Consider the following 27,966-nt stretch of genomic DNA (forward strand, 5'->3'; position numbering starts at 1 on the left):
GGCAGAGCAAAGTGTTGTCTCAATAAAACTAAAATAAACAGAGTCCCAGCTGTGAGGATAACTCTACACAAGAAACTGTGAGCCATTCTCAAGAGTCACCAAGCTGAGAAATGGTGGTAGGGACCTGAGATAACACACAGAAGTAAGGTCACCGGTATGGTAAGAAATGGTGTTAGGGACCTGAGATGACACACAGAAGTAAGGTCACCAGTGTGGTAAGAAATGGTGTTAGGGACCTGAGATAACACACAGAAGTAAGATCACCGGTGTGGTAAGAAGGCATTTGTACTTCAGTACAAATGTATTTAGTAGTTACACAGAGAAACACAAGCTGGAGAGAGGGCTCAGTGGTTAAGAGCATTAGCTACTCTTCCAGAGGTCCTGAGTTCAATTCTCAAAAAGCACATGGTGTTGGCACCTATTCAAATTATAATACTGTAAATTTTATTTAATTTTTTTTTGTATTGAGTGAATACACTTAAAGCAGGTCTTTTTAAATCCACTGAACAAGTTGTTTTCGTTACAGTGATACAAAATTACATAATAAGCATTGTTGTCTACCTTGTTCCTCAAGTGTTCTTTGAAATTTTATAATGGTTTTCTCCTAAATAAGGCATGGCGATGCCTGCCTGTAAGCCTAGCACTTTGGAAATAAAGTCAGAAGTTCTGCACCAAAAAAAAAAAAAAAAAAAAAGCACATGGTGGCTCATAATGAGATCTGGTACTCTTCTTCTGGCATGTAGAGAAAATATTGCATACATAAATAAATCTTTAAAAAATAAAAAAAGGCAGTCAAGAAATACAAACTTAACATTTTTTAAAGCATAACTTCAGGTCCAGAATTAAAAGACAATTAAAAACAAAGAAATTTGCTCTAAAATTTACCAAAGAACTACAGTTTCCTGCATTTTCAACTAACTTGTCTAAAAACAATATTTGTATTTACAACCTTAATATACTTGATTATAATAGTCAGAGCCCAAGAACCCAGCAAAAATAGAGTTCATGGGTTCTTCAACACATAGACAGATCATAGCAACAAGCGCTATATTCCCAAAAGGTTATTTTGTACCATATTAAATTTATAAAGTTTAACAAATTATCTTAAATAGCTTAAAATTGAGGTTGTTGCTAATAAATAAAACTAGAAAGCTCATAGAATAATACAACACCTTTTAAAATGCTTCAGCATAGATAGTCATGAAACCAAGATGTAGTTTAGAATCTTAGTCAACTTTTATTCATAATAAATTTAAGACTATTTTATTCAAAATAGCCATATTGAATCCATACATTTCACCATTCTAAAGGAATGGGCATCAAACCCAGGGCCTTGAAAATACTGGGTAGGATGCACACCTTTAATCCAAGCATTTGAAGGCAGAGGCAGGTGGATCTCTGTGAGTTCAAGGCCAGTGGTCTCCAGAATAACTGAGTTCGAGGACAGCCAAGGTTACACAGAGAACCCTGTAAAAAGCTTAAAAAGGGAAATACTATCCCCCAGGCACTCTATCATGACGCTATCATAGCCACCTGACTGTTTCTAAAAACAACTAGTATTTTCACAGAATCTACTTCATTTACTAATTTTCCTGTTAATTAAGAAGCTTGAGCTTAACATCTGATGTATTTTCTCTCAGCCCTCTTTAATTTACAATGACGATTTTTTATGGTGGATTAACAGCTCTTTTAAGAACTGTCCCAGAAGCAAGTAGGAGCCTCACCATTGCTGTCTCACAACCTCTCAGCCTAAGCTGCCCTCCATGCTACCCAGCTGCAGTGCAATGACCGGGGAGACTACTCAGACCAATGCCTGAAAGGTGCTCTGACTGGCTATGACATCAAAGCCACAGTGGAATGAAAACTGTTCTTATGACCCAGAAGTGATATGGGTTAAACCTCTCTATAGTTGTTACATACACAGACTCACACCCAACACCTCAATCCATCAATAGTGCCCTTAATATTCAGAGACATGAGCTAGCATATTAGAATAGGAATTATAACTTGATTTACATCTTGAAAAAATATAAGTGTTTAGACCCTTTTGTCAAAAAGGAACTGTCCTCATAAAAGAAAAAAAATTGCTTTTTCTCATATACAATTCAAAATATGATCCAGAGACTGAAATAACTGCAAATTTTCATCATCCTACTGACTGGAAAAAAAGGCATGTTAAAAGGAAAGCTTTCTCCTCTTTCTTTTCTTGAACACTTGCTGCTCTTCCAGTGGACACGGGTTTAGCTGCCAGCACCTAATCAGGGGAAACCAACACCCTCTTCTGGTCTCCAGAGACACTCACAGACATGTGTATCACATTTATATAAATAAAAATAAATCTTTAAAAAAAATCAGAATGCCCGAAGGAACAAAGTTCAATCAGAAGCCAAGTTTATGCTAAAAATTAATACATGTTAATGTTTTTCTTAAAACATTTCAAAAGTAGAATCTTCAACACGAATGAACAACTCCTAAATAATAATGAATACCTTTTTCTTTTTTCCTTAAGATATCCTATTTCAGAAATGACTCTAAAGCATTTAGACTTAATAAAAAACAAATTATCAAAATAAACTACCAGGCCAGGAGGTGGTGGAACCTGTCTTTAATCACAGCACTCAAGAAGCAGAAGCAGGCGAATCTGGTCCAAAGCCAGCCTGGTCTACAGAGCTAGTTCCCAGGACACCCAGGACTACACGGAGAAACCCAAACCATCTGAAAATCTACAATGATTCAGAACACAGCGTGGATGAATCGACTTCTCTCAACTTTAAATCACTAGGACCAGTGAGACAGCCCACCAGTTTAAGGCCTGATGACCCAAGTTCAATCCCCATACACGTTATAGACAGAAGAAACTTTATGGCAAATGGTTGACCTCTGACCTCTACCAGTGCACTAAATGAAACCCCAATTTTTTTTAAAAAATTAAGTATAATTTTAGAAAAGAACAGAAACTACCAAATCCTTAAGAGTGGCTCTTACATCAGTTTGCTTCCATATCAAGAAGATCTTTCTTTGGGTCTGGTAGCTGCTACCTGCAGTCCCAGCGCTTCAGAAGCTGTGGCCAAATGCTGTCCTGAGTTAGAGGGCAGGCTGAGCTATACTTAGTCTTGGGTTAACATGTGCTAAGAGCCTTTCTCAAAAAAATTATAGACAATTTAAAAAAGATGTGTAAGTTTCCATGTACCCAAGTAGGTGAGTTTGCAGTGTGCGCTGCAAGGGTTTCCATGCAGCCGCGCACATGAGTGGTGTGTACCTTGCTATTGGGCTCTGAGTTTCCACGCATCCATGCTCACAGTGATGTAACTGGCTACTGAGCTCTGTTCTTAGGCTTTCTGAGACACTACCTGTGAGCAGCATTAACCCATTATTTCCAGCTCTTCCTAGTTCTGTAGTTAGTATTTTCTAGTATCTTTAATGTGAAAAAAAAAAAAATCTGTTTAAATGGGGCTGGAGAGATGGTTCGGCAATAAGAGCACATAACGCTCTTGCGGAAAACCCTGGTTCAGTTTCCAGAACCATATGAAATGGCTAACAATGGCCTGAAACTGCAGCTCTGGGGAATCTGAAATCCTCTGACCTCCACCAGTTCACTGCACACAAACACTATACACATAAAATTAGGCAGAAACACATATATACACATAATTTTAAAAAAATGAATTTTTTAAAATTACTAAAACGATGCTTCTGAAGAAAAATTAAAGATACAAAGTGAGAAGCAAACACCAATGGATAGCTTCTAATTAGACATTTCTCATTTGTGCCTGACATTTTAAATCTAAGGGAACACAGTACATTAAACAGCCCCTTAATCTATGTGATTCATACAGAGTCAAGCTTCAGAGAAAGAACTATTTCAGGATTTTACTAAATATCTATTAATTATAAATATGCAACTAATTTAAACAGAATGGAAACGTTAATCGCATTAATCACACAGAAACTGCAAAACAGTATTTCCAATATTGAAAACTTCTTTGACTAGTTAATATTAAAGTAAAACATTAAAAGATAATATATGAATGTCTACTACTCAGTTAATAAATATTAAACACTAGCACAGACTACATTTTAAGAATCTGTAATTCGAAGTATCATTAAAAAACCTATTTATATTCAACTTCGGAAAGCTCCTACACCCATTTTCCTCATTAGTATACACACATCAATAATACACACGAACACACAGAGTACAAATTGTGAGTCACAGTGACTCACTTTGTCAACTACTTAAGAACACTGATCAATTCATGGTATGACTTCAGGAAAAAAGAAACACTTCTGGAGAGCTTTCATTGCCCTATCTTTTTTTTTTTTTCTTTTCTTTTCTTTTTTTTTCGGAGCTGGGGATCGAACCCAGGGCCTTGCGCTTGCTAGGCAAGCACTCTACCACTGAGCCAAATCCCCAACCCGTCCTATCTTTAATATAAGAAAAAAGTGTACCATTCATTATACATCAGGTATGTTAGGAAGTCGTAAGATAATTAGAAAGATACCAAAATTATAAAAAAAAATAAAGCATCACTATAAAAGTAAAATTGATCAAAAACTTAACTTTAAAAAATGCAGGAACAAGGAAATCTCAGAAAATAAATAGGATTATTTCTTTTACTAACAACTATAGCCCATTACATATAACCTATGGAGTGACCGATGTGAGTTCTTTTTTTTCAATGAGAAGGGGTGGATATATAAGCCATATTACCAAGAAACATGAGAAACAGCCAAACACGGAGCTATGGCAGCTGATACATTAACAAAATGCAGCCTTCTGGTTTGAAGAAATAGTGTTCAGAATTGAGATCACAAGTAAGAACGCAACCTTTAGTAATCTAAAACTACTATTTAAAGAAGTTCATAGGGAAAGGTCATTCCGCCTGTGAGATCGACACGTAAGGTAATCATGCAGTCCTCAAATGATTAGAACAGAACTAATTGGTTTGTTTTCATATGTGAAGAGCAAGGCATCAATTGTCACAGTCTCATAAAATTCCAAACCTAAAGTTATGTTTTCATTATATTCATAAAGAAGAAATAAAAGTTCTACAAAGTTCTCAGGTACAAAAAAGACATCAAGATTCCGGGAGTACCTGCGGTTCCCAAACTGAGAACTGAGAGGTCATTTAATAAACTTTAAATCTAAGATATTAAAAGATTTTGAGCATTTTCTGAAGTACAAATAGTTAGCTTCAGCTCAAAGAAACCACAGCACACAATCCACACTTCTAATTCTTGTTATTAAATCTGAATTCAAATTATCTAAACTATGTACGATACAGAATAAAGACAGATGCTAGTTTTGTATTGTTGTTAGTAATCAAAATACTGAGAATACCGCATTAATTCCTGAGAATATTTTCTAAAATACTAAAAAATTAAATATTCAGACTATTAAACAAAACAGGCCCCAAAACGTACAAGTAATCCTTCAAGTTAACAGGTCAATGACAAACATAGGCTCTGTATTATTTCTATAGCTAATAGGAAACACATGCCAAGTTATATAATCCAGTAAATGAAAACAGTGGCCTATAGTTAAGAAGTTCCAAACAATATCACAAAATCAGTAATTAAAGGAAGTGGAAAACACTTGGAAATCTGACTCTGAAAAGTTAATGTCATTTCAATTACATAAGTCCACTTAAAACACATTGATGAAGATACCTAGTATGTACAAACAGTAAAAACAGGACTGCATTTCATCTGGGTTACAATGTCCCTTTCCCACACATTGTAACATCTAAACCCAGGATGCCCATCAGCCTAACTTTCACTGACTCACAGAGAGGGGTGGGCTTTCTCCCTGTCAGCAGTCTGGGAAGCTCTAAGCCAGGACAGCCTGAGTTCTTACCTTGGGATTTCTTTGGAAGCCACTGACAGTAGGAATCCAGACTGTGAATCTAAATCTATTGCTGCTTTAGAATTCAAATTCACATGCAAGATTCTGATTCTTTCTTACTCTCCTATGTGGTTAGGGCTGAGACAGGAATTCCCCTCTGTGAGAACGCGTCCATTCACCTTGAGATTAGGGGTGTACACTTTCCACTTTCTAGCTTTGCCTAGGGTCCTCATTCTGAGTGTTTTCTTTATCTCCCTTCAATGACACATAAAATAATGGTGTTTCACAAAACAGACAGTATAACTAAATTAAATATGGCAAATCAAATAAAACTGCTTTTCTCTAATGCAACTATAAAACTAACAGCAATATTAAAGAAAGAAAGAAAATGAAGGTTTAAATACCTGTCATTTGTATATACTCTCAAAAATTTTCGATCAAAATCACTTTCAAATCTAAACCTGTCGTCCATGTCTTCACTTATGTCAGGATCACGGTCAGCTCTACAGTACTGTTTGTCAAGCACACGCTCCTCGTTAAACCTGCAAGCTCTTCTCTCTGGAGCAGCTGTCTTGCTGGAAAAGCTTTGGTGGCTTGTACCAGAAATGCCTATTTCTTCATTTGTTTGTTTAAGCGGTCTTCTAGTCCTTAATTCAATTCCATCATCTAGCTGTCGGTATCGGCCCTCCTCCCGCTGTCTTTGGTTTAGAAGCTCTTCATGTGCAGGTCCCTCTGAATGTGCGTATGAAGTCAGTGCTTGTGAAGGCAGATCAGATTTACCTTGACTAACAGGGTTTTTATTCCTTTGACTCTTAGCCTGCTGAATTAAAAAGGAAACAAAGCTTAAAGAGACACTACCATACAAAGTTTAACTAAAGTCTTGATTACATAGGAATCTTATAATAATCCTTAAAATGCATTAACGTATATCTCAACTTTCATATTTAATCTAAGGTCATTAAAGAAAGAGAAAATAAAAGATTCTTTTTTTAAAAAAAGCCATAGGGAATCATATTAACTTATATTTACCTAAAATTATGTATATAATATATTACATGCATGTGTGTTAAATGATGCTATGTCAGCCTTTAATCAAGGCCCTTAAATCATATATATATATATATATATATATATATATGTATATATATATACATATATATATATAAGCAACGTTAAATGAACTCCACAAGTTTATAGTTCTATATTTATGCATCATACATATGTAACAATAACAAAGAAAAATAACCATATATTTGAAGGGAATAGGGAGCAACATGGAAAGAGTTAAGGGAGGAGACAGGAGAGAGGAAATGACATATTTTTAAAAATGATTTAAAAACTAAGTTTTTAAACAGGACTTCATCTTTCAGTTATTCTATACATGAAAAAAATTATATAATTTCTAACGCCTAGAAACTGTCAAAATTTAAAAATCACTTAAGATAAAAACGAAGTCAAGGAAAGTGGAGCAAACATGACCACAACTACCACCACCACCACCACCACCACCCCCACCCCCACCACCACCACCACCCCCCGGCAGCCCACTCATGCAGGTGAAATTAAAAATCACTTTATAAAAATAAAACATACCTCAATATTCCTTTCTACCTGTCTGACTTTTTCTGTGGATTCTTCCTTACCCCTGAGAAATTGATTGTATTCTCGGTTGCGTTCAAGTTTCAACCTTTCCTTTATAAAACCAATTGAAAGGCAATGTTAACTTCAGCTCCGGGGAGGAGGGAAGCCTGTCTACGAAAGCAGAGGCATGCACATCAGAGCTCTTAGCTCTCCTGATGATTTTAAGGACAAGGAGTCACTGAAGAGCACAAAAAGGGACCAGAGCAACACTGTAGCTCTCCAAGTCTCCGCTGCCATAGCAAATACACGTGAATATGTGCTGTCTGACTCATTAACACAGGAAGTCGATAACAGACTGCAGCTACTCCAGTTATAAACCATCCTGATTCTGTTTTCCTGGTGCTTCGCAGTGTCATCTCCCTCCTGTAACTCCCCCAGACCACCAAAATACTTAGTACTATTTTATTCCCAAGTTAAAGAAAGGCTATTAAATACAAACTGACAAAAAATTATATACACAAACTAAAATACTGTAATAGAACTGTTCTGTTCAAATATATTGCATTGGGACATTTTCTTAAATCCTAATATGTTCAATTTCACTGAAACAACACAAGCTAAAAGAGTAAATTAGGTCTGCATTTTGAAACTTAGTAACTGTCCACTGTGTCTTACATACTAGTTAATGCTGCCACCATCTCCTAGACAATCAGTGGAGGGAGAGAAACACAGTTGGCCCAGCATGTCTACCCTTTCACACCCACATACGTCACTGATAACTGTATCACACAGACTTTGTGGCTCACATATCAATGTTGAGATAATAAACTGAATATTTGAATAAATAGAATACAGAAAAGAATCATCACATTAAAGAAATCTATCACATTGTATCATGAATGTTTAAATTAAGATTAACTCAACTAGGGGTTGGGGATTTAGCTCAGTGGTAGAGCGCTTGCCTAGGAAGTGCAAGGCCCTGGGTTCGGTCCCCAGCTCCGAAAAAAAGAACAACAACAAAAAAAAAAAAAAAGATTAACTCAACTAGAAATTCCCTAACTCTTTAAAAGGTTATACTCAAGTGAGGAGAAATAATGTCATGAAAGGTATATTCTCTCATGATTCTGCAGCCCCGGGAAACTCTTACTCCTGTCTACCTACCTTGGCAGATAACCGATCACCAATAGGAAGAGAAACTCCCAGAGTAGATGGGTCTGTTTCACCAGTAGATAGGAAATTCTTCTGTATATATGCACATTAAAAATATACATTAGCTAATTGACTTTCTATGTTTCAAAATTTCTTTACATTCTACATTCTAACCCACTCCGTAACACACAGAAGGTTGGAATGGAGGTGGATTCAGAGACTAGAGGTCTAGAAAACACACAAAAGTGACTAGGAAAACGACTCTTCAAATCAACTCCCTGAAAAAGAGATTCAAGCTTTAACTTAGATTTGAAACACATGCCTATCTCTTGAATCAAGGTGATTAAAGCATGGAAAGGTTTGATCTTTTCCAATTCATATTCCTCTAAGTATGTATTCTTCATTCTTTTAACTTCTTCACCAGTATCTTTATGAATGCCTGGAGTGTTTTGTTTTGATGTTTGTTATAGTTATCTCAATAAATATACGCACAGAATCCCAAAACTAAACTTTGAATGATGTTGCTTGTGGGTCTTCCACTCATGTCCACTAAGCATTCATTAGAGCATCCTGAGCATCAGCGTGGGCGTCAAAGACCTAAAACTCAAGCTTCTACAACTAACATCCACACATACAGTCACACAGCATGACCAAGTCAGTCAACCTCTCTGATACACATTCTTCTATAAAGTGAGAATAGCACCTGTCCTACACACAAAGGATCAAAAAGGATTCAAAATATAAAGTCTCTTTGAACACTTTAAATAAAGCAAATGAAAAAAAATCTTTGACTACTTAGACAAAAATGCTAAATAAGTCACTTAGTTTCTCTGCTTTGGTCTCTCCACCTCTAAAATGGGCGACATCATCTACAGTACTACAGCATAAAAGCCAAACCAGTAGGTGCTGGCCTACCTAACTTCTTGCATGCATGAAATCATTAAACAACTATTGACCATTTAATGCTTTCTAGTTATGACTTTAAATGTCAAGAAAACAAGATAAGCTTGTGTCCCTCTAGTACTTCAATAACAAGACAAATAATGGCAAGATAATACACTGTCTCTAGAGTAGCATTTTGTTAGAATCATGGCACGTTTGATAACAGACTGACTGTCTATGGAAATAAGTGGACTGTATACAATAAATCAAGAAACTAATAAAGTCTCAATAAATCTAAAGTTACAAAAACTTATCTGAAAGTTAGTATGAGACTCTAACAAGCTTCTCTGTTAAAAGAAACTAATAAGGACTGGTTGGATTCTAACTCTGCTCACTACCATGTTGAAGTACCCTATACACCTAATCATTTCATAGAAAAGCCTCTGCCCCTGTCCCCTGCTCCCTGCCCCCTGCCTCCTTGACCCCCTAATCCCTGACCCCTGCCCCTACCCTGACTTGAGTTCAGTGGACTATAACTCTATCATACACTAGGGATCCATCAGGTCATATTTGCTGTAATCAACCTAAGTTACTGAGTAAATAAAAAGCAAGCTATAGAAAGTGCAAGCTTCTATAGTAAAAGAATGAAAGCAGTACTCATGAGTTCCTTGTTGGACTGCTCTATGATGTTTTTAACATGCAACAGGTAAGTACTATTTCAAAGTGAAAACAGCAAGTAGACAGCCAGATAGAAAAGTTTAAGATTCAAGAAAGAGCTTATGAACAAATGAAATTAAGTTTACTGACTCAATTTAAAAACTGTTCCCTGGGGCTGGGGATTTAGCTCAGTGGTAGAGCGCTTACCTAGGAAGCGCAAGGCCCTGGGTTCGGTCCCCAGCTCCGAAAAAAAAAAAAGAACCAAAAAAAAAAAAAAAAAAAAAAAAAAAAAACTGTTCCCTCTGCTCAATAAGAACACCCACCATCCTTCACTCTAAAACTAGAGGTGTGTGTTCTTTAGCGGTTCTTCCTAGCAATGGTTAACTTGAAGCTTTTGCACTGTTTTGTTTGTTTGTGTATTGAGACAGGGTTTCTCTGTGTAGCCCTGGCTGACCGGGAACTTGCTCTGTAGACCAAGCTGGCCTCATACTCAGAGCTCTACATCCCTCTGCCTCCTGAGTGCTGGATTAAAGTGTGTCCCACCACTGCAGGCTCAGTGTTTTGTTTTTGAAACAGTTTCCTACTGTACTTCAGGCTGACCTCAAGCCTACAAAAATCCTCCTGCCTCCGTTTTCCTAGTGCTAAGCTTACAAGTGTGTACAAGCACGCCCAGTGTTATTCTTTTGTTGTTCGTGTTGTTCATTCCTTCTCCCCACCAACTTCTTTTGTTTTTTTGCAAGGTTTCATGTAGCTTAAGCTAGCCTCAACACTGCAATGGATCCAAGGACGGCTTTAAATTCCTGGTCCTCAACCTCCACCTCCTGAGTGCTGGGATTACAGTCCTATCCGCCGAGCTTAGCTTTTCAGTATTAGTAGTCACACAATTTATCAGTCTGAAACTATAAGAGACCCAAGAACAAACTTGGAAGTCATATCTACCCCAAGACCCAGGGAAATCATAGCTTTCTCTCCATGCCTATGTGCTTTTCTTCCTCTCCATATCCATGTGCTTTTCTTGTTTTTAACTCCTACCTCCCCAGATATCACCCAAAGGTCTTAAGAAAATATCACTACTTTACAACTGTACACTTAATAACCCATCACAAAAGCAACTTCAGGGTGATGTAAAGATTTGAGCTCCCTTGGTCACTTTCACTTCTCTTTTTAAGAAGACAATTTCCTCTCATGCCTGCTCGTGACTATCCATCCAGCTCAAAATGACTACAACCATCGCTGTGGGACTGCCAACACAGTGATCATCCCAAGCCTGCTGGGAAGCTGTTAAAGAAACAGGCGAAGGGTTCCATCGGTCAAGGCCCAGAATGTTTCTTTTGTGTGGTCTTAGGCCTCGGGCCTTTTGCATGCAAAGTGAGCGCTGAGCCACACTGCTGTATCTTTAGCCCAGATTGCTTTTTGACTGATAGTGGGAAGCCAGCTGTTTCTGAGAAGGGCTGGTCGGCCATGCTCCACCTTCGGCTAGCCTTTCTATCTTGCTGTTGCCAGAGACAAGACTCAGTGTCTGATACCTCACACTCCTCCTAATCCTCCATCTGCTTTTCATTCTTCCACCTTTCAGAACCAACCACCTTCCCAGTCAAGCCTTACAAGCTGAACCATGTTGTTACAAAATATGTCCAGCACCCCCATTCTTCTTTTCCTAATCATACACATATGAATAAGAACTGGGCAATCAGGTGTGAGATACAAGCCTAGGAAGTCAAGCTAGAGCAGGAACGATGTGGCATGCTAAGGAATTAGAATGTTTATTCAAAAGTTAGTAAGGAGACAAATATTTAATCGCTTAGACATAGGATCGTTCTAGAAGGCATCATAAACAACAGACTGGAAATCAGTACAAGTGCAGTTAAGATGTAGATGTGTTTACGTTAATGAGTCTCGAACAAGTACACGTGGCTATGGTAAAGCGATATCCATCCCCCATGAACAACATTCACCACAGCCTGTCACATGGACTGCCTTTCCACACCCAGTCCTCTCTCCATCCACATCACTACTTCTCGGGCCTCTATAAAAAGGCTTGGAGTATCTCATTCAGTCCACATCTCTCCTCAGTCTATATTCTGCATTTTAAAGCTTTTCCTATTTTGTCTTAGGAATATTCAAATTCTACCTATTCTGTAATGCTTTATTTGGCTATCTTGCTATAGTTAACATTTTCTGATCTTGATGAAATATATCCACAGCTAAATCCTAAACCCCTTGCAGATATGATCTATACTTTATTTAACTACTGGTATTTTTAAACATTAGTTAGAGTGATCAAATGTATGGAATTATTTGTAAATAGCTTGTAAAAGTATTAACTGGTGCTCGGTTTCCCCACATAAATTAACAAATATGATCAGCTTGACTTGGTACAAAAATATCAAGTAATCCAATTCATGATAATACATAGTTCAAGACATTTTTAAGTAACTTGACTGTTTATACTGTCAGCAGTATAAATTGTAGAACGAAAACAGACAAGCTAAAAAGCAAGCGCCCAACAGTTGAGGACATTTATAAGAAAGCAATGAAAATAAATGCAAAGCAGAGATCAAAGTCATGGCCACCTCAACAGACAAGCGCAATATGTGGACTGCCATCTTGGCAAACGCAGACACAGAGAGGAGCCACAAAAGCCTTGAAACACAGACGAAGCAGCTCTTCTCCTTGATTGGAATCACATTAGTGCAACTGATTATGAGCTATCATACGTTTTAAAAACAAACTAAAAGAGAACATCATGCAGGCAACCCTACCTTTCTTTTTGCTTGTGTAATGCCCTAAAGTCAAGAGAAACAAACCATTGATAACACGTATTTAGTAAAGTCTGTTCTTTCCAATTACAAGTCAGGCAAAGACACTTTGAAACAAGTATGTATAAAGCAATGGAAAAGCCAAGAGTATTGTGGATGAACAGAAACATGACTGCTTAAAGTATTTTTATACCTATAAGGGAAACTACACTATACAACATACGATAAACCTATAGTTATTAGATAGTTTGATAACTGCAAACAGGTCTCCTAAATAAAACATTAAACCATAGAGCAAAGCTGTCAGTGCTGCTGAGATCTGAATAGGACATGTCCCAAAGGCTCCTGCCGCTGGTGTGACACTCTGCAAGGTCTCACCTTGGAAACTGACTGGTCAGCATGGTTGGAGGAAGGGGACACATCACTGAGGGGCTGTTTCTTTTTTTTTTTTTTTTTTTTTAAGATTTATTTATTTGTAAGTACACCGTAGCTGTCTTCAGACCAGAAGAGGGCATCAGATCTCACTACAGATGGTTGTGAGCCACCATGTGGTTGCTGGGAAGTGAACTCAGGACCTCTGGAAGAGCAGTCAGTGCTCTTAACCGCTGAGCCATCTCTCCAGCCCTGAGGGGCTGTTTCTTATCTCCAGACCCTTGCTATGTGCCATGACTTTCTTTGTTCAGCAGCATGCTCCTGCCACAGGCCCACAGCTGACCCCAGACTGCACCTCTAAAGTCTTTTCTCTCACACTGTTCTTCTCAGACACTTTGTCACAGTGATGAAAAAAACATGACTAAACATTGTAGTTAATAAAACTGTTAACAGCGCATTTATACACTTATCAAAAGAAAAACCAATTACTATGTAAAAGCCTTTAATACACTGTGGGGAAGAGTGGATATGCTTCTGTAGACAAAGATTGCTTTATAGAAACAACCCTGCTTACCAGCGGCTCATCTCACTGAATATTAAAATCTACTTCCCTAGTAAAACACCCTCCTGTGCTGGAGACTAAGCCCGGGGCCTTGCTGCTCCAGGAAGAGTCTCTTATTCCACAACCCATGTTTTCACATTTTTCCACCAAGAATTAATTATTTTCCACTAGTTGGCCAGACATCAACACTTCCCAAAAGTAAATTTTAGGAATAAATTCAAACAGACAAAATACAACTCATTATCAAAACAATTTACCTGAGTAAGATAGCGTCTATAATCTTGTCTCAATTCTTCTTTTAATTTATGTTTCTTCTGTTCATAATCTTCTCCAAGTGGTAAACTTAACCCATAATCAATACCTAAAAAAGAAGACAGCTTAAGTCACAGATTCCCTTTCAAATCAATGTCAGTGAAGTTCTCCCTCCTATAACAAAGCACATGAGGAATGGAATCAGGTTTCATGTTCTGAATGCTTCAGTGGGAATACACAGAAGTAGTGGTAAATATTACTCCCACCTCTGACCCCAAGCCAGCCTGTCCCCCGCCAGAACATTGTATCTTGTGTCTCCTTCAGAGAGCTTATGTACACACATTAATGTTAGGTTACTGTATATGTAACAATGTATACAAGTGTATATAATTTCCCTTCTGTAAATTATCATTTAGCATGCTGTTTAATTGCTCTTCTAGCCCAAACTGGACCTGAACTTCTGATTCTCCTCCCTCCATCTCCCAAGTGAACCAGTTTAAATGTTGCTGAGGATAATGAAAATAGGCAGTTGTGAAGCATTCTACCTACTGGGCTACATCACCAGCCTAGCTATCTTGTTGTCCAGAAGACAGCGAAATTAATGTAAGAAATATAATTTGCTTCATTTAATTTTAGTTTAATTTCTAAAAAAACAAATTACTTTTTATATTTTTTTTAGTCAGCTAAGAATAATAATATGTCATCTTTAGCAATCAAGAATATTTTTATCCTTAGTCATCAGGGAAATGCAAATCAAAACAATCCTGAGAATCCACCTCATACCAGTGAGAATGGCTAAAATCAAAAACTCAGGTGACAGCAGATGCTGGCGAGGATGTGGAGAAAGAGGAACACTCCTCCATTGTTGGTGGGATTGCAAACTGGTACAACCACTCTGGAAATCAGTCTGTAGGTTCCTCAGAAAATTGGACATTGAACTACCTGAGGACCCAGCTATACCTCTCTTGGGCATATACCCAAAAGATGCCCAAACATACAACAAAGACACATGCTCCACTATGTTCATAGCAGACTTATTTGTAATAGCCAGAAGCTGGAAAGAACCCAGATGCCCTTCAACAGAGGAATGGATACAGAAAATGTGGTACATCTACACAATGGAATATTACTCAGCTATCAAAAACAATGACTTTATGAAATTCATAGGCAAATGGAGGGAACTGGAAAATATCATCCTGAGTGAGGTAACCCAATCACAGAAAAACAGACATGGTATACACTCATTGATAAGTGGATATTAGACTAAAAGTTCAGATTACCCAAGATACAATTCACAGACCACGTGAAGCTCAAGAAGGACAACCAAAGTGCAGATGCTTCAGTCTTTCTTAGAAGGGGAACAAAAATATTCATAGGGGGAGATATGGAGGCAAAGTTTGGAGCAGAAACTGAAGGAATGGTTATTCAGGACCTGCCCTACCTGGGAGTCCAATCAATATAAATACAGCCATCAAACCCAGACACTATTGCTGATGCTAAGAAGTGCATGCTGACAGGAGCCTGATATAGCTGCCTCCTGAGAAGCTCTACCAGAGCCTGACATATACAGAGGTGGATGCAAGCAGCCAACCAGTGAACTGAGAACAGGGTCCCTGTTGGAGGAGTTAGAGAAAGGAATGAAGGAGCTGAAGGGGTTTGCAGCCCCATAAGATGAACAATATCAACCAACCAGAGCTCGCAGGGACTAAACCACCATCCAAAGAGTACTTAAGGACAGACCCATGGCTCCAGATGCATATGTAGCACAGGATGGCCTTATTGGGCACCAAAGGGAGGAGAAGCCCTTGGTCCTGCCAAGGCTGGACCCCCCCAGTGTAGGGGAATGTCAGGGCGGGGAGCAGGAAGGGGTGGGTGGGGGAAAGGGGTTAACATTTGAAATTTAAATAAAAAAATCCAATAAAAAAGGAATATTGTTATAAATGCTTATTGAGGTCAGGAGTTACTTAGGATGGCAGTCCCAAAAAATTTCATCCATCAATTCTAACTTCATTCAATGGTTAGCTTTTGTATATGACAAAATATATAGAATATAAGACTTGACATTTACAAAAACAAACAAAACACCAGGCATGGTGGAGCATGTCTTTAATTCCAGCATTTGGAAAGTAGAAGCAAGAGGGTTTCTATGAGTTTGAGACCAGCCTGGTCTACACAGTAAGTTCCAGGACAGCCAGAAGTACATGGTGAGTCCCTATATCAAAAAAACAAAAAGTAAAATAAAATAATATTCCCAGTTTTATTTTATCACTTTTCCTTTTTAAGATGGGATCTCACAGAGCCTGGCTGGCATTAACTCACTCTGTAACAAAGGACTGGCTTGAACACAACCGTCTTTCCTCCAATGTCTCTACAGGTATGCACCACAATGCTGGCTTGAAATTTGCTGTTTTAAATATCTTTTAACTCCTTTAAAGATACAGTTCAGTGGTACTACATATGCACATATCCACTTACACACTTCATCATCCCTCAAAGAAACTGTAAATGGATGGCAATTTTTAAAATTTGAATTCTTTTTTGTTGTTGTTGTGGTTGTTGTTTTTGTTTTTTGGGGTTTTTTTGGTTTTGGGTTTTTTTTTTTCCATTTTTTTTATCTTTATTAACTTGAATATTTCTTATTTACATTTCAATTATTATTCCCCTTCCCGGTTTCTGGGCCAACATCCCCCAACCCCTCCCTCTCCCCTTCTATATGGTCTTCCCCTCCCCATCCTCCCCCCATTTATCACCCTCCCCTCAACAATCACATTCACTGGGAGGGGGTCAGTCTTGGCAGGACCAAGGGCTTCCCCTTCCACTGGTGCTCTTACTAGGCTATTCATTGCTACCTATGCAGTTGGAGCCCAGGGTCAGTCCATGTATAGTCTTTGGGTAGTGGCTTAGTCCCTGGAAGCTCTGGTTGCTTGGCATTGTTGTTCATATGGGGTTTCAAGACCCTTCAAGCTCTTCCAGTCCTTTCTCTGATTCCTTCAACTGGGGTCCCGTTCTCAGTTCAGTGGATTGCTGCTGGCATTTGCCTATGTATTTGCTGTATTCTGGGTGTGTCTCTCAGGAGAGATCTACATCCGGTTCCTGTCAGCCTGCACTTCTTTGCTTCATCCATCTTATCTAATTGGATGGCTGTATATGTATGGACCACGTGTGGGGCAGGCTCTGAATGGGTGTTCCTTCTGCTTCTGTTCTAAACTTTGCCTCCCTATTCCCTGTCAAGGGTTTTCTTGTTCCCCTTTTAAAGAAGGAGTGAAGCCTTCGCATTTTGGTCATCCTTCTTGAGTTTCATTTGTTCTGTGCATCTAGGGCAATTCAAGCATTTGGGCTAATAGCCACTTATCAATGAGTGCATACCATGTGTGTTTTTCTGTGATTAGGTTAACTCATTCAGGATGATATTTTCCAGTTCCATCCATTGCCTATGAATTTCATGAAGTCATTGTTTTGGATAACTGAGTAATATTCCATTGTGTAGATGTACCACATTTTCTGTATCCATTCCTCTGTTGAAGGGCATCAGGGTTCTTTCCAGCTTCTGGCTATTATAAATAAGGCTGCTATGAACATAGTGGAGCATGTGTCTTTGTTATATGTTGGGGCATCTTTTGGGTATATGCCCAAGAGAGGTATAGCTGGGTCCTCAGGTAGTTCAATGTCCAATTTTCTGAGCAACCTCCAGACTGATTTCCAGAATGGTTGTACCAGTCTGCAATTCCACTAACAATGGAGGAGTGTTCCTCTTTCTCCACATCCTCACCAGCATTTGCTGTCACCTGAGTTTTTGATTTTAGCCATTCTCACTGGTGTGAGGTGAAATCTCAGGGTTTTAAATTTGAATTCTTATAGAGAACTCACAGTTTTAAATTGTATAACTGTAATATTTAAAATTCATCCTCTCTGGGCAGTGAGATTGACTACGTAACCATACTCAAGACAGCAAACCTGACAACCTGAATTTAATTCCCCAGGCCCATGCAGCGGAAGGAGAAACTGACTCCCTCCCAAAAGTTGTCCTCTGGCCTGCACACGTGGTGTATGCATGTAAACAAGCAGACATAGTCTTTCAATCTTCAGGGAAATGAAAAGGTTTCTAAGGGTAGAGATGTAGCTTAATTGGTCAGATGTTTGCCCAGCATACACAAAACCCTAGGTTCAATCCTTAGTACTACATTAAAAAAAAAAAAAAAAGAAAAACCACAGTGTGCTATTCCACAGCTGTAACCCAGAACGTGGAGGCAGAGGCAAGAAAACCAGAAAGTTACAATCATCTTTGGCTACAAAGACACTGAGGCCCGCCCAAGGCACATAAAACCCTGTCCCCCAATCCAAAGAAAAATAAATAAATATAACGAGTTAATGAGAATTTGATACTCTATGTGCAACAGAAAAATAGTTGAATTTATAATGTCATGAAAGTACTCCTGTTTATTTTATTCCTTACAACTCAAGGCATTATGGACACATGCAAATGTCATCTGTTTTTGTTTTACATCACTGAAGTCAGGATGAAAAGCCAAGGTTATTTATGTATAAATGCATGCCTACTGTCTTATAAAACACTAAAGTTACTTTCCACTATAACACTGTGACCTTCTCTTGAGAAAAATATCTGGTCTATTTAATTCCTTGGTGATTAAGAGTTTAGCAGGCAGGGACAATCCATACAAAAGCAACCTAAAACATTCCCTCTTATTTCAAACAAAATAATGGTTTCATTATGACACCTTCCAAACTGCATCCCATCTCTCTCGTTCAGACAGGAGTAGGCACATGGAACTAAAGGATAAGATCGACGAAAACAAAGACATGCAGTACTCAACTTTTTTACACCCAACATAAAATAAATGTACAAATGGACCAGGTGTGGTAGCACACACGTAATGCCAGCACTCTGGAGATGAAGGCAGGAGACCAGAAGTTTAAGGTCACTATCATCTGAATGGGGAGCCCAGGGCCCATCTAGGACACAAGATCCTGTCTTTAAAAAACATAAGTATGGGGGTTGGGGATTTAGCTCAGTGGTAGAGCGCTTGCCTAGCAACCGCAAGGCCCTGGGTTCGGTCCCCAGCTCCGAAAAAAAGAAAAAAAAAAAAAAAAAAAAAACATAAGTATGAAAATGAATGTATAAATGAATGACTGGGCAGCAGAAGAAATGAGACGGGGGGCAAGAATGTCATCTCTCCTGGTTCTTAGCAGCTCAGTTGCAGAGAAGATGGTAACCAACAAGTGAGCTTCATGTCCTGTTACACGCGGTCACAAAGGACGCTCTGTGATGTCAAGGAGAGAGTGACAACAGTGCTGCCCAGTGGTACCTTCCTCTGGGACCAGCTTTCCCAGCCTGCTGTTGCTGGAAGTCTCTCTCACTGGTCTCTTATTGCAACTGTTAATTCTATCTGCAGGCCTCTCTGGAAGAACTGTAGGGTACAGTTGTAACATGACCATTTATCAATTACTGACCCTATTAAAAGTTCAACTTTATTAAGAGCATTTCATCTTTACAAAGCGACTACTCCAAAACTGAAGCAGATTGAAGACTGTAAGTTTAAGGCTTGCCTGAACTAGAACAGACTGAACCAGAGCCCAGTCTGGGCAACTTTAGGAGAAAAAGTAAAGAAGTTTTTTGTTTTTTTTGGGTTTTTTTTTTATTCTTTTTTTCGGAGCTGGGGACCGAACCCAGGGCCTTGTGCTTCCTAGGTAAGCGCTCTACCACTGAGCTAAATCCCCAGCCCCAAAAGTAAAGAAGTTTAAGGATTTAACTCAGTAACAGAGAACTGGCTTACCAGGCACAAAGCCCTGATCCTATCCCCAATATGCAAAAGGAAAGTAGATTTGGTTTCCACTGCTAATTCAAATACTATGTGTAACACTGTCTTAGTAAGTAACCATACAGAATACTTCCTATATTATTAGTAAATCTACTATAAGCTGAGAAGGGTAGTACACCCCTTAAATCCCAGTATTCAATAGGCAGAGGCAGTGGATCTCTAAGTTTGAGGCCAGCCTGGTCTATGTAGCAAGTTGTAAGTCAGGAGGAGCTATAAAGTGAGACCTAGTCTCAAAGAATAAATTAATTAATATATACATATGTATATATTTTTAGGTTTAGTCAACATAAAATACCATCTATTTTATTATCTAGTACTAAAAACCTTATATTGTTAGAAGTGGGTCATTAAAAAACAAAGGGCCTGGTGACATGAGTTCAATCTCTGAAGCTCACAGGAAGAGAGAACCAACTCCAGTAAGTTGTCCGACACCCCAGCCTTCTATGTTTCCTGCACCCCACATTCACACAGCCATACATGCAGTGATGGTAATAAAGTAAAATTTAAATGAATAAAATTGACTATACAATAACATAAATATTCATCTCTATAAAGCAGTAACAGTGGCCCCTAACCCTGAGCTAAGATACAGTGAGGCTTACATGGCTGCTGTTTCTGATGATTCTAGGGGCAAGAGAAATATAAGTGTCATTTAAGGTCACTTAAAGTGATGTCATTTTAAATAAGCATCAGTGACATTGACAGTTAACATTATGTTTCAGGACCAACAGTCAAGAAGTATTAGACTTCTGTAAAAACTGTGGGATAAAAATATATTTAAACCTAAAGCATATAATCATTTTTTTAATTTGCCCCCTGAGCAAGCACTCACAATGGACGCTATCTGAAATGAATTCCTATAAACGCATTTACTTCCTTTCATAATGTACTTCCATGAGAAATCGCTTTGTAACAAAAACCAGATTACAGGTAGCTACAGCCTCTGCACTGGCAGGTGACTGTCAAAGTCTCAGCTGCAGTATTACTGCAAAGACCCACTGGACTCACAACGCAAGACCAGGAGTCAGCATGCTCATCTGCAGGGAGGTAAACCAAATAGTAAGTATCCACAAGAAATGACAATACTGCTGGCATCAATAACCTCTCTTGGTCAATCTGAATCTTTACCCTCCACTTACCATAATCTAAATTTTAGAGCAATACAAAATTCTTCTGCCACCTCTTTTCTTGTATTCTTTTTAAATGACAAAACATGTACTTTATTTATCTTTTGGATAATCTTTCCCAAATACCCATAAAATTATTTTGAAATTTGTTTCTTAAAATCAGTCAGCCGTGTTGAAATCAGCCAAGCACTGTTGCAGGATATCTGATCACACTGTGACTCCCGGGATTGTGTTACTTGCTGAAAACAAGTCTCTAGTTGTGTGTCGCTCGGCCTTAGCACACGCTCTGGTTGGAATGCAGATGCCTTCAGCACACACATGTAATCCCAAACACTGAAGGTAAAGTCAGTTAGACGTTAGAAGCACCCATGTTTAAAAGTGATGTCTGAGTGGCAGAAAAAGTAATGAATCAGAGAAAAAAAAGACAAAATAGGATCTGCCCAACTCTCACAGGAAGAGAGAGGAAGCTATGTAAGAGAACAATGCAGAGGGAGAGAGGAGGAGGCAGGTTTACCAGGAGAGACTTACAGAGACTGGCTGAAGAGAGAACAAGCTAGACACAGGTGAAGACAGAATGAGCCAGAGAAGGAGAAGGAGTTAGAAGATTAGAATGGATTGCCAGAGTTAGAGACCAAGCAGAGAAATTCAGGGGAGGCCAAGAGAGAGAGAGAGAAAGGCCAGATTGAATCAGTCAGCTTGAAGAGGAGCTTGCGCTGGAACAGCTGAATTTAGAGTTCAGAAATAACTAGGAAGGGTAAGGTGTGGTACATCTACACAATGGAGTACTACTCAGCTTATTCAACAACAAGTGTCAGAGGATGAAAACATTACAGGCCTAGATCACATTGTATAGAGGCTAGAAGCTTCCTGGACTAGGCCTAGGTTAGAAAATGGAAACAATTACTTCAAGAGAATAAAAGATACATTAACAAAGCATAGTGAAGTGCATCAATGGCCCCAGTACTTGGAAGCTGAAACAAGACAATCAGAAGTTCAAGGCCATGACCAACACAGTAAGAGCCTCAAAACATTAAAAGCAAATAATCAGAAAATTGGACATTCCACTACCTGAGGACCCAGCTATACTTCTCTTGGGCATATACCCAAAAGATGCCCCAACACACAACAAAGACACATGCTCCACTATGTTCATAGCAGACTTATTTATAATAGCCAGAAACTGGAAAGAACCCAGATGCCCTTCAACAGAGGAATGGATACAGAAAATGTGGTACATCTACACAATGGAGTATTACTCAGCTATCAAAAACAATGACTTCATGAAATTCAGAGGCAAATGGAATGAACTAGAAAATGTCAGCCTGAGTCAGGTAACTCAATCACAGAAAAACACACTTACTATGCATTCATCGACAAGTGGGTATTAGTCAAAAAGCTCGAATTACCCAAGATGCAATCCACAGACAACAGGAAGCTCAAGAAGAAGGATGACCAAAATGTGGATGCTCCCACTCCTTCTTAAAAGGGGAAAAAAATATCCATAGGAGGGGATATGGAAGCAAAGTTTAGAGCAGAGACTGAAGGAACAGCCATTCAGAGCCTGCCCCACATGTGGCATATATATATAGATATAGATATAGATATAGATATAGATATAGATATAGATATAGATATAGCCACCAAAACTAGATAAGATTGATGAAGCTAAAAAATGCATGCGGAAAGGGACTGGATATAGATCTCTCCTGAGAGACACATCCAGAGCATGTCCAATACAGAGGTTAATGCTAGCAGCAAACCACTGAACTGAGAACAAAACTCCCTTGGGGGGAATTAGAGGAAGGATTAAAAGAATTGAAGGAGCTTGCAACCCCATAAGAACAACAATGTCAACCAACCAGAGCTTCCAGGGACTAAACCACTACCAAAAGAATATACATGGACTGACCCAGGGCACCAACTGCATAAGTAGCAGAGAATAGCCTTGTTGGGGCACCAGTGGAAGGATAAGCCCTTGGTCCTGCCAAGTTTGAACCCCCCAGTGCAGGGGAATATGGGGGAGGAGGGCAGTAAGGGGAATGTATAGGGAGAATACCTGTATGAGGGAGGGGGACAGGAGGGAATGTGGGCTTATGGACAGGAAACCGGGAAGGGGAATAACATTTGAAATGTAAGAAAAGAAATATATCTAATAAAAAATTTAAAAAAAAAAAGAAAAGAATCAAAACGTGTAGGTTCTATGAAGAATCACTTCACCTTATTGGGTATACTGTAGTCTTTTTTGCTTTGCAAATTTACAACCTGTGACTTCAGAGAACAAAAAATAGTCTATTTTGGAACCTGAGGTAGTGATTGGTGTCATTTTTATTTAAGAATCAGAGATGATTTCTAGAAATGTGAGCTATAATCACCCTAGACTTCAGATACAGAATGCATCCCTGCTCAGGGGTAAAGGAACAGAAAAGAACCAAAAAGAACAGTGACAAAAACATCCTGATAGTCTCCTAAGATCACCCCCAGGATAATGACCAAGTGGAGTTCACAGGAACTCAGAAATCACTATATTCACAACTACACGCTACTATAGTAAACTAATGAAGAGTTCTTTAATGGAAACGCACAGAACCCAGTCATCCCTTCGAACCGCACAGGCTGTGACGACATACAAGCAGTGCTATCTACAGGAAGCTGTTAGAGAACCAGTGCCTGAGGGCTATGACCAAGGCTCTACTGCCCAAGAGAATAAGTGCTCGGCAGCAGGTGCTTTACACAGACTGCAGCACAGTGAGCCGCTTTCACTGCTTGGGATGACTTACATCAATTCAGGAACCACTTACAGCAAGTTCCAAGCACAGACCAATCTATCAGAAACATTCTAAAGACAACCAGTTCAAGGTCAACTATGCCAACAGTTTTCTGCACAAGGAGGACTAGGAACACATGAGGAAAACCAAAAGTGAGCCTGCCAAGCCAAGGATCATGAAAGAAGAAAAGACTACATAAAGATCAGTCCCTGTGCTTGGGTTATTTGAACTCTGTAAGCAGTGAAAGAGAAAGCCTGACTAAAGAGTGGGGAATTAGAGACAGAAAACATAGACAATTCTTTAAAAGTTCTGCTGTAAGCAACTTCAACTCCAAATGGATTACAGGCCCCAACAGAAGCTCTGATACCTTCCCTGTTAGAGGACAAAATGGAGTATCTTCAACCTTATCCACAGAGACAGACAACTGCAGCCAAACTGTGCTTGCTGGACACAGCAGCACCATCACACATGCAAACTCACAGTGGCTATGACTGCATGCACAAAGCCAAGATTCAAACCCCAAAGTGGACGCGAGGACCACACTGAGATCTAGCCCAGCTGAGGAACTGTCGGCAGCTCACAGGAGCTAGAGGACTGCACTAGTTTTCCTCTTGGATATGGCCTCTCAGAGGCTGCATGGCCACACATCCACGCACACACAGCAACACTAGTGAACTCACTGGGTTTTTTAAAACGAGCACATGAAGTTGGGAGGAAAAAATGCTAGAGATGATAGGGAAGGAAATGGGGGGGGGGGTTACTCAATCAAAACATTACATACAGATATAAAATTATCAGAAAGTAAAAACTAAATTTAAAATTTTTTAATAATTCCATGATTGCTGTTATATTCACCAAAACTCAGCTACAGAGGTAGACAGAATTGGATTTCACTAGAAGAGATTTTTGCCAAATACGTAAACAAAGCAAGATGAACTCATGAAGGGGAGTAAATAATTGATCACAGAATTAAGTTGTTTTGGTCAGAATGTTTCATCACCTTAACCAAAAGCAACTTGGGAGAGGAAATGGCTTGGTTGTGTTTATACTTCAGGTTAAGTGAAGAAGTAGTCAGTGCAACTCCAGCAGGAACTGCAGCAGAAAGCCAGGAGTCTCCAGCTAGCTTTCTTATCCAGCCTCACAGTGGGCTGGGGCTTCCTACACCAATGTCACTAGAGAGAATTCTTCAGACACTGGCCACAGGCTAGTCTAATCACGGCAATTCCTCAACAGAAGTCCGCCTTCCCAGCTAACTCTAGGTTGTATAAAGTTAACAGTAAAAACTATCAAGCACAATATGCAAGCTATATTCATGTTTGGTTTACTTAGAGACGGTCTCATGGACTCGAGGCTGGCCTGAAACTTGCCTGTACAGAGGCAAGGACACCTAGGACTCCTGATCGTTCTATTTTACCGTCTTGGCGTTGGGACCAGAGGCATGCACCAACCCAACAAGTTTATATGGCGCCAGGGATCAAACCCAGGGCTTACAAGTTTATATGGCGCCAGGGATCAAACCCAGGGCTTACAAGTTTATATGGTGCCAGGGATCAAACCCAGGGCTTACAGAAGCCAGGTACCAACTGGGGTACATGCCCAGCTTCAACTACATCTGTCTGCAAGCCACAGAAGGTCATAGGTTTAACTCACACCTCGTCTTTAACTTAGTATGTTTGAGGCTTGGCCATACAGTTGTTTGGAGCAGTGGTTAATCCTTTTCATTACTTCTCAATATCACACAGTGTTAATTCACGTTTATCATTTTTACTTTGTCAAACGTAAGTTGTTACCTTCTGCTGTCGTGAAGTAATATTGATAAATCTCTACTTACACAGTTGTAGCAGCTCTTGGTAGATACAATCCCATGATTCTCATCTTCTTACCCAGTCAAAGAACCCTGGGCTACTGAATAAGGTCATAAAGTTTTACAGATATTCCCAGACTTTCCAGTTAATTCATGCCAACACAGATAGACACATATACAAATATTTTTCCAAATTAAATAAAATCTCAAATTATTCATTGATTTACCTCAAGGTCTTAGAAAAATGAGAATAATCCAAACTGGAAAAACAGCAGATTGCAAGAAATCAGGGTGTAAATTAGTGAAATAAAGAGTGAAAACAGACAAACAAACAAATAAATAAATGAGTGCCAACTCCCTAGCCAAAAGAAAAGTGAGAGAAGAATCAAATTAGTAAAATTGATGATGATAAAAGTTACTGCGGAATCCAACAAAACTGTAATTAAGCTGTACTTTGAAAAAAATTTTTTCACAAAAAGCTGAAAAACATCTATGTATATAAATTTATGTGTATAAATTACAACCCACAACCTGCTGAACCTAAATCAGGCTACAACTAAACTAGATCCATAATAATCCAAGACACTGAGACAGCCACAAAGCCTCCCAACAAAGAAGAATCCATTTACCAAGATGACACCAATATCTCCAACTGTCCCATACAGTAAATAGGAAGGAAAGGATGAAACCCATTCTTTGAAGGCAGCAACACATATAGACACTGAGGCCAAACTCATATAAGAACACAAGAGAAGAAAACTGTAGACCAACTTCCCTGGTGAGCATGGACACCCAACATGCTGCAAATCAAACAAGAACAGATTAAAACAAGATCACACTCCATGGCTGTGCTGGCTAGTTCTTCATCAACTTGACATAAGTTAGAGTCATCTGTGATGAGGGCACCTAAATGGACAAAATGTCTCCATCAGACTGACCTTTAGGCAAGTCTAGGGAACATTTACCTGATTAACGACTGATGTGGAAGGGTCACCGCTGGGAAGTAGTCCTGGGTTAAGAAACCAAGCCAATGGCGCCATACAGAAGCCGCCAGTAAACTGTACTTTGAGTTCAGTCTCCATTTCTGCCTCCAGTTCCTGCTGTGACTTCCCTTCAGGGTGGACTATAATAAGCTATAGACTGAAAAGTCCCTTTCCTCCCCAGGCTTCTTTACCACAGCAAGAAAAGGTAAACTAGGACAATGACCAACCCAATTTCATTTCAGGGATGAGAGTTGGTTCAACATACATAAATCCATAACCACAACTCCTTACATTAGTTGACTTACGAACAGAAATCACGCAACCATCTCAATCAACGTAGAAAAGGCCTTTACAAGGTCAACATCCCTTGATAATAAAAAGCCCTCAAGAAATCAGCAATAGGAGGAACATGTCTCAACATAATAAAACTTTAAGACACTGAAGAAAGAAAATGAAGAGGACAGTAAAAGACAAAAAAAGAGAGGGCCGTATCAGAGCAAGGCAATCTACAGACCCAATCCCATCCATACCAGATCTCAATGACAGTCACAGAGGAAAAGGCTAAAATTCATACTGAAAGGAAAAAGTCCTGAACAACTAAAACAATCCTTAGCAGAAAAAGCCATATTGGATGAGCAGAAAACCTCATCTGAAATTACATTACTGAGCCAGATCATAAAAACACCATGATATTAGCACAGAAACAGACATGCGGAGCTGGGAAGACAGCTCAGACAATGAAGAACCCGCCTTTCATGCCCTATGGGGAAAGGGGTGGGGATGGGGACACTGCAGTAAGAGGAACACAGGAAAGGAAGAGAAAGAAGAACCCCTTAGGCTTGCTAGCCAGCCATTACTGAAATCAGCAAGTTCTGGGTCCAGTGAAGCCCCCATCTTAGTGGCAGTCTGATAAAGAGGAATAGAGAGATGGATCAGGATAGTTAAAGTACCTGCTGCTCTTCCAGAGGGCCCAGGTCTAGTTCCTAGCACCACAGCAACAGCTCACAACTGCCTAAGCTCTAGCTGGAGGGGAACTGACCCACTGTTCCGGCCTCCACAGGCATCTGCACACACCGCATACATATTGACATAAAATGTAAAGATCAAATTTTGTGAGATATTCACTTGCTGTGGTAGTACATATCTTTACTCACAGAACTCAACAGCACGGAGAGACAGAGGCAGGTGGATGATTGTGAGCTGTAGGCCAGGTGGGGCTATACTGTGAGAGGCTGTCTTGAAAAAAGAAAGAAAGGAAAGAAGGAAAGAGAGAGAGAGAGAGAGAGAGAGAGAGAGAGAGAGAGAGAATAAGACATTGTAGCAATGCATGCAGAGGCACACACATAGTAGGGGAGGGGTCTATGCAGTGTAACCCCAGTGAAATAGAATAG

At 39.3% G+C, this 27,966-nt stretch overlaps 1 protein-coding gene across 50 annotated transcripts in view; it reads right to left on the reverse strand.

Moving 5' to 3' along the window:
• Cspp1 (centrosome and spindle pole associated protein 1) overlaps positions 1-27,966 on the reverse strand; it is a 114,948-nt gene that overhangs the window by 64,785 nt on the left and 22,197 nt on the right. For 14 of the 50 annotated variants that reach the window (XR_015619786.1, XR_015619780.1, XR_015619784.1 and 11 more), the window contains exons 4-7: positions 14,065-14,168; positions 8,588-8,668; positions 7,439-7,537; positions 6,250-6,665 (exon numbers count right to left, since the gene is read on the reverse strand). Coding sequence is in view for 28 of the 50 variants with exons in the window: in XM_087549603.1 (XP_087405729.1) it covers positions 6,250-6,665; positions 7,439-7,537; positions 8,588-8,668; positions 14,065-14,168 (700 nt within the window). In the remaining 22 variants the exon portion in view is untranslated. Of the gene's footprint in view, positions 1-6,249; positions 6,666-7,438; positions 7,538-8,587; positions 8,669-12,876; positions 12,901-14,064; positions 14,169-27,966 lie in introns of all 50 variants that reach the window. The other 36 variants (XR_015619783.1, XM_087549630.1, XM_087549625.1 and 33 more) reach the window with 5 other exon arrangements.

The sequence above is a fragment of the Rattus norvegicus genome, chromosome 5 (genome assembly GCF_021556685.1).
Source record: "Rattus norvegicus strain SHRSP/BbbUtx chromosome 5, alternate assembly SHRSP_T2T, whole genome shotgun sequence".
NCBI classification, from domain to species: domain Eukaryota; kingdom Metazoa; phylum Chordata; class Mammalia; order Rodentia; family Muridae; genus Rattus; species Rattus norvegicus.